This window comes from Phalaenopsis equestris, unplaced genomic scaffold, assembly GCF_001263595.1.
Source record: "Phalaenopsis equestris unplaced genomic scaffold, ASM126359v1 Scaffold000002, whole genome shotgun sequence".
Lineage (NCBI taxonomy): Eukaryota > Viridiplantae > Streptophyta > Magnoliopsida > Asparagales > Orchidaceae > Phalaenopsis > Phalaenopsis equestris.
Window position 1 is genome coordinate 73491753 of NW_018164444.1, and position 8146 is coordinate 73499898.

At 38.7% G+C, this 8146-nt stretch overlaps 1 protein-coding gene across 1 annotated transcript in view; it reads right to left on the bottom strand.

Annotated features, from left to right (window-relative positions):
* Positions 1-4753, bottom strand: part of LOC110030628 (dynamin-related protein 1E-like) — a 16278-nt gene extending 11525 nt beyond the window's left edge. The window contains exons 1-2 of the mRNA XM_020733434.1: positions 4684-4753; positions 4515-4576 (exon numbers count right to left, since the gene is read on the bottom strand). Of these exons, the coding sequence (XP_020589093.1) occupies positions 4515-4538 (24 nt within the window). The 5' untranslated portion in view covers positions 4539-4576; positions 4684-4753. The remainder of the gene's footprint in view (positions 1-4514; positions 4577-4683) is intronic.
* Positions 4754-8146: the final 3393 nt, after the last annotated feature.

Consider the following 8146-nt stretch of genomic DNA (forward strand, 5'->3'; position numbering starts at 1 on the left):
TATATATATATATATATATTAAAGGTCAACAATCTAATTTTTTTTTATAATCATGTACTATAGATTTACTAAAAAAATTTCTAAAAATCATTACAAGTATCATACGATGGAGGAGACAAGAACATATACAAATCTATTAAATCTTAATTTTTCAGACAATACAAAAAGACTAATGTTAGCACCACTATTATCACCACCACCAAAACCTCAACTTCCGCTCCGCCCACCACTATCATGACCGCCATCACCTGCTCTAAACTACCAGCTCAAAGTCCAATAGTTTACCCCTTCTTATGAGCTGATACATAACACAATTTAATAAAAATTCACCCTTTTCATCATCCTCCTGCATTAGCCTATCCGCATACTATTTTCCTTTCTATGCAGTCATGCTACTAACCCCAACATATAGCGCATTGAACATGGCGATGACATGTTAGCCTTCATCATGATTGCGTTTACACAATTAATTATGACTATCTTTATGGTTTCTTATTTTATTCAATGCAAATATGCAACTTTAACCAACCTCAACAAGAAACACATAAAACTAGATGTCATATTCAGTAAGTTTAATGCTCCTTATACATGTCAGAAGAAAATACCTTCAGCAGAGTTTGTGATTCATGATATTGCAAGTTTGAGTCAATCAATTTTACATCTTTTACTAATATGATCTAAAACTATAGATATTAATAAATTAATATTATTTAATAAGAGCTTTTATCAACTTCCCCTGCATCATAAGCAGAGATTTGGAGGAAATTTAAACAACATGGCTTCACACACATGCCTGGTATGTTTAATAATAACCATTAATATGTGTAGCCTAGAGTGGATAGCAAAAAGTGTGAACACATAAAGTGGGGAAGTCAATATGATGTGAAAAATAAAAAGTAGAGCAAACAGATATAAGCTTTTCTTATCATGGAAGTGTAGACAACTCTTTTCGTGCAGGCGGCTCAGTTTCATAAACGGAACATAAGCGAATAGAAAATGTTAATTTATCAAAAGCACATGTTATTGGAAGATATCAAAACCTAAAGTTCTATTGTAGAGCAATGTTCAATTAGATCATCTAAATAATCCAAATATCAATTGTAGACACAAATCATAGGATGAAAAAAAAGGGATTTAATGGCAAAACTAGATTGTGATCGGCCTATTATCTTTTTGGTTTTGTTAGCGCTGGCGTGGAGTCCGGTTCACCCAACCCGCGAACTCCCGCTCCCGCCTCTCCTTCTGTTTTCGTGAAACGATGCTTCCGATCGCGAAGGGTCACACCTCTTCACAAATAACAACTCCCTCCTTTCTTTTTTGCGAAGAGTTGCGTCCCTTCGCCAGAAACCGTTCTCGCCACCTCTATTTCGCGAAGAGAAGCATTCCTTCGCTCCCTTCTCTTCGTGATAAAAGGAGAGGCTCTCCTTCATATCTGGAAGACACAAGAAGTCACGATTTTCTTCTTTAGATTTCCTCGGGACAGAGGAAGATTTCTTCGGGTTTCCACGGGACAGTGAGAGAAAAAGTGCAAGGAGTAGTTTCTTGCGGCAGAAAGAAGAAGGAAGAAAAAGAATAAGATTGTTCTCCCTAGGCTTCTTCTTGGTGGCTTGCGGTAGAAGAGAAATTGGGTTTATTTCTCTTGTAAGTTTGTCTTCTTCAGTGTATCTCGGTGTATCTCGGTGTAGAGAGAGAAGAACAGAGAGAGAAGAAGAGAGTCTCTTGTAAGTCGAGGTGATCGATTGATCGATTGATGTAAATTTTCTCAAGTAGTAAAATCCTCTGCAATTCCGTGGGCGTAGGCAATTTGCCTAACCACGTAAATCTGTGTATTCTTTTCTTATGTAATTTTTTCTCGTTCTATTTTTCGCTTCGTCGATTGTTCTCATGTTTGATTCAGTTTCGGATGTGAGGAAAATGATGGCTGTAGATGAAGTGATGGTTTCAGGGATCGATAAATTTGATGGCACAGATTTTGGTTATTGGAGAATGCAGATAAAAAATTATCTTTATGGGAAGAAATTTCATCTTCCGTTATTGGATAAAAAAACCTGAAAAGATGGACGAGGCTGAATGGAATTTGTTGGATCGACAAGTTCTGGGGGTTATTCGATTGACTCTATCGAGGTCTGTTGCACACATCGTCGTCAAGGAAATGACGACTGCAGATCTCATGACAACCTTATCAGGTATGTATGAAAAGTCATCGACGAATAACAAGGTGCACTTGATGAAGAAGTTATTCAATTTGAATATGGCGGAATGTGTTTCTGTTGCTCAACACCTGAATATTTTCAATACTATCACAAATCAATTTTCGTCTGTGAAAATTGATTTTGATGATGATATATGTGCAATGATCTTGTTGGCTTCATTGTCAGACAGTTGGGAAGTCCTGTGGATAGCAGTTAGCAGTTCTGCAGGTAAATCTAAATTGAAATACGATGATATTCGTGATTTGATTTTGGCTGAGGAAGTTCGCATGAATGATTTTGTCGAGGTCTCAGGTTCGAGTCGGCACTGAATGTTGATTTCAGAGGGAGATGATATGACAAGAACTCAAGTATAGGGAGATCAAAATCTATAGGGAGATATAGGGAGATCAAAATCAAAGTTTAGTAAGCAGGTAACCTGTTGGAATTGTGGCAAGACTGGTCACAGACCACAGTGCAGGGCAGTGATGGAAGTGAAGAGGAAAGTGGGAGAGGAAAGTGGGTCTGGGGCACTGTCTGGGGCACTCATTCCTATTGTTTCACAGACAGATGTTGAAGAACCATAGAGCTATGAAAAAATCTTATAAGATGAAAGTTTGAACAAGTGGGAGCTGACAGAACTTCCACCAGGGAAGAAGACATTGCACAACAAATGGGTATACCAGGTGAAGACTGAGTGTGATGTCAATAAAAGGTACAATGCTAGATTTGTTGGAAAAGACTTTCAGCAGAGGCAGGATGTAGCCCATGCAGTGGGAGTTGTAAGAAGAGACAAGAGTGACCCAGGAAATAGCTTGGAGGTGCAAAATTATGTGGAGTCTGCTGATATGTTGACTGAGGGTGTTACTCTTGAGAAACTGAAGTTGAACACGACTTCAGTTGGTCTTCTGAAGCGAAGACAAAGATTTTGAGTTGCAGATGTGGAGGATTCACAGTGGAGGATTCAAGGTGGAAGATTCAAGTTAGAGGATTCATGGTGAAGGATTCATGTTTGAAGTAAAGGACGACGCTATCAGTGGAGGATTCAGTTCGAGGAAGGAGACGTCGTAGCAGGTGTACCGATCTCCAAGTGGGAGATTCTTAGCGCTGGCGTGAAGTCCAGTCCACCCAACCCGCGAACTCCCGCTCCCACCTCTCCTTCTGTTTTCGCGAAACGACGCTTCTGATCTCGAAGGGTCACACCTCTTCACAAATAACCACTCCCTACTTTCTTTTTGCGAAGAGTCGCGTCCCTTCGCCAGAAACCGTTCCCGCCTCCTCTATTTCGCGAAGAGAAGCATCCCTTCGCTCCATTCTCTTCGTGATAAAAGGAGAGGCTCTCCTTCATATCTGGAAGACACAAGAAGTCACGATTTTCTTCTTTAGGTTTCCTCATGATAAAGGAAGAGTTCTTCGGGTTTTCACGGGACAATGGAAGAGAAGAAGTGCAAGGAGTAGTAGTTTCTTGTGACAGAAGGAAGAAGAATGAAGAAGAATAATAAGATTGTTCTCTCTAGGCTTCTTCTTGGTGGCTTGTGGCATAAGAGAAATTGGGTTTATTTCTCTTTTAAGTTTGTCTTCTTCAGTGTATCTCGGTGTAGAGTTTTCTTCGGTGTATCTCGGTGTAGAGAGAGAAGAACATAGAGAGAAGAAGAGAGAGAGCAACAAAGAGTGAGAGATTCCTCTTATAAGTCGAGGTGATCGACTGGTGTAAATTTTCTCAAGTAATAAAATACTCTGCAACTCCATGGACGTAGGCAATTTGTCGAACCACGTAAATCTGTGTGTTCTTTTTTGGTGTAATTTTTTTTCGTTCTATTTTTCGCTTCGTCAATCGTTCTCCTGTTTGATTCATATATATTTCATAATAGTTTTAAAAGAAACATAATATAGGAAAGGAAACAACAGTTATAGAAACCGGCAACAATGAATCCGTTAACTAAACAAATGAACTATTATTATTTCTAGCACAGAAAATCCATTAAGATTTAGAGAAATTCCATGCTTCCTGCAGATAAGTAAAGCAAGAGTCCTAAAATACATTTTAAAGAGGAAAAAATAAATTCTAATAACATAGCAAATAAAGTGAAGATTTTGCATAAATTAATAATTGACAGCACTATATCTTGAGAGAAAGCTTGTTATATGATAATAAAACAAATTAAGTTGGAAATAAATATTCAAATAAGTTCTGAATATTCACACTCTTGGCATGCAGATTCGTGAAACAAGCACATTTCAGGAGATCAGAGGACTGTTAGTGTGATGGGATAGTTAAAATACTATATGGTAAAAAAAAATAATGGCATCCTTGACATTTAATACCTTTTCAATAAAAGAACGAACCATATTCTCAATATCTTGCACAATATTGTCTGGTTGTCCCTCTGTAAAGCATATCCGGGTCATGCTAATACTTCATAAAGATACTGAAGCTTTAAAGCACTTCAAAGACAAACTTTGAAAATTAAGATGAAATAAAATAAAAACATACCTACAGCTACCTTCGTGAGACCAGGTAGATCCACCAATGTGAGATTCACAACTATCAGATCAACCAAAGAATGGCTCCTTCAGTAGATGAAAATTTAAAGAGGAAAAATTCATAAAGTTCTTTCTTCCCAAGATAATAAATCTCGCTATCAGAATTTAACTAAAATGGATGGAACTAAAATACTGTATCGATAAAAAAAATACCCCTTTGTAGCGAATGAAGCAATTTGTTCGTTACATATATCATTCAAGAGATTAGACGTACTAGTTCTCTTTTCTTTTTTCTTTTTATATATATATATATTACATTGTTGCTTCAGTTCTTCAACCTTGTTATAAATTGTTAGTAAAATCTTGAACCAATTGTATGACAGGTTCAGTTACTAAATCATTGAAAGCAACAATGTAAATTATATATATATATATATAAATATTTTTTACATTGTTGCTTTCAATGATTATATATATATATTTATATTTATATATAAATATTTTACATTGTTGCTTTCAATGATTTAGTAACTGAACCTGTCATACAATTGGTTCAAGACTTTACTAACAAGTTATAACAAGGTTGAAGAACTGAAGCCAAACTCAAATTAATCATTGTTAAATTAGACTGTTCTGTTAGGAGTTATGATAGGAAATAATTTATTCTTATAAATAAATTATTTCCTTAGAATTAGAGTTATGTTAGGAAATAATTTATTCTTGTAAATAAATTATTTCCTTAGAATTAATGAGATATTTATTTCCCTATTTTATGTTGTTTCCTATATCTCCTAATAATTAATGCGACGACGACCTCCTCGACGGTCATGTTTTTGAGGTCACCGAATTGCTCGATCGCGGTGACGATCTGCATGTATTTTTGTGGTACGGCTCGAAGGAACTTCTTGACGACGGAGATCTCCTCCATCTTCTCTCCCAACGAGCGGATGCCCGTCACAATGGACGTCAATTTCATGCTAGTGATGCTAGTGAGCGAAATTAGTGATGCTAGTGATGCTAGCATGAAATTGTGATACAAGTCAATCCAACGGGCAATTTCATCATCTTGAACGGCTACGAAGACCATTGGATCACTAGCATGAAAATTGCTAGTGATGCTACGGGAAAATTGCCCGTTGCAATAAACTTGAACGGAAAAATTTTGTGATACAAGTCAATCCAACGGGCAATTTCATGCTAGTGATGCAACGGGAAATGGACGTCAATTTCATGAAACACAACATTAAGCCTCTTTAAGCCTCTCTTCGTTCACCGCGATCCTCATTTAAAGTGTGAAATTGACGTCCATTCCAAATTTGAACGTCAAATTTTGTCGAGCACATTCTCTCGCGCTCCAAGAGGAAAAGCAGCGCGGCATGAACAATCTAAATGTGCCGCAGCCGGAAGCTTCAGCTTTTGCCGTGAAGAATAATGCACGAAAACCAGAGAAGGTTTTCACGCCTAAAAATCCTCATTTAAAGTGTGGAAAATGTGAAAAAATTGGGCATACCTCAGACACATGTCGAGCACATCTCAAATGTGATTATTGTGGATGGCAGGGACACACCATCAATGATTGTAGGAAGTTGCAAAGGACCAATCCAACGGGCAATAAACTTGAACGGAAAAATTTTGCTCCCAAAGCCAACCATGCGGATACCAATGCATCAACGAGTCCTGCACCATTCACCCTTACAGCTGAACAATATCAAAGCCTCATATCATTACTTGCAGAAAACAAATCTAATTCGATGGCTAATCATGTTGGCAGTACATCAGCAATGAGTGATATCTCAGGTAAAATCTTTTGTGCCTCTGTTTTTGATAAAGAAATAAGCTGGATTCTTGACACGCAATAAACTTGACAATAAACTTGAACGGAAAAATTTTGTGATACAAGTCAATCCAACGGGCAATTTCATGCTAGTGATGCTACGGGAAATGGACGTCAATTTCATGCTAGTGATGCTAGTGATGCTAGTGATGCTAATGTCAGCAAGGCACATTCTCTCGCGCTCCAAGAGGAAAAGCAGCGCGGCATGAACAATCTAAATGTGCCGCAGCCGGAAGCTTCAGCTTTTGCCGTGAAGAATAATGCACGAAAACCAGAGAAGGTTTTCACGCCTAAAAATCCTCATTTAAAGTGTGGAAAATGTGAAAAAATTGGGCATACATACCTCAGATGTCGAGCACATCTCAAATGTGATTATTGTGGATGGCAGGGACACACCATCAATGATTGTAGGAAGTTGCAAAGGACCAATCCAACGGGCAATAAACTTGAACGGAAAAATTTTGTGATACAAGTCAATCCAACGGGCAATTTCATGCTAGTGATGCTACGGGAAATGGACGTCAATTTCATGCTAGTGATGCTAGTGATGCTAGTGATGCTAATGCCCGTCTCAAAGTCCACGAAGAGAGGCTAGCATCACTAATTTCGTGATACAAGTCAATCCAACGGGCAATTTCATGCTAGTGATGCAACGGGAAAATTGCCCGTTGGATTGACTTGAACGGGAAAATTGCCCGTTGGATCGCGGCTACGAAGACCAAGAGGAGGAGAAGCACCTCTTGGTCTTCGTAGCCGCGAAGCCTCTCTTCGTGGACTTTGAGACGACCGACGACCTCCTCGACGGTCATGTTTTTGAGGTCACCGAATTGCTCGATCGCGGTGACGATCTGCATGTATTTTTGTGGTACGAAGAGAAGGTTTTCACGCCTAAAAATGCACGAAAACAATGATTGTGTGCGCATGAACAATCTAAATGCACGCCTAAAAAGGCACATTCTCTCGCGCTCCAAGAGGAAAAGCAGCGCGGCATGAACAATCTAAATGTTCCGCAGCCGGAAGCTTCAGCTTTTGCCGTGAAGAATAATGCACGAAAACCAGAGAAGGTTTTCACGCCTAAAAATCCTCATTTAAAGTGTGGAAAATGTGAAAAAATTGGGCATACCTCAGACACATGTCGAGCACATCTCAAATGTGATTATTGTGGATGGCAGGGACACACCATCAATGATTGTAGGAAGTTGCAAAGGACCAATCCAACGGGCAATAAACTTGAACGGAAAAATTTTGTGATACAAGTCAATCCAACGGAAAAATATTGTGGATGGCAGGGTCAAATTTGAATGTCAGCAAGGCACATTCTCTCGCGCTCCAAGAGGAAAAGCAGCGCGGCATGAACAATCTAAATGTGCCGCAGCCGGAAGCTTCAGCTTTTGCCGTGAAGAATAATGCACGAAAACCAGAGAAGGTTTTCACGCCTAAAAATCCTCATTTAAAGTGTGGAAAATGTGAAAAAATTGGGCATACCTCAGACACATGTCGAGCACATCTCAAATGTGATTATTGTGGATGGCAGGGACACACCATCAATGATTGTAGGAAGTTGCAAAGGACCAATCCAACGGGCAATAAACTTGAACGGAAAAATTTTGTGATACAAGTCAATCCAACGGATACCAAT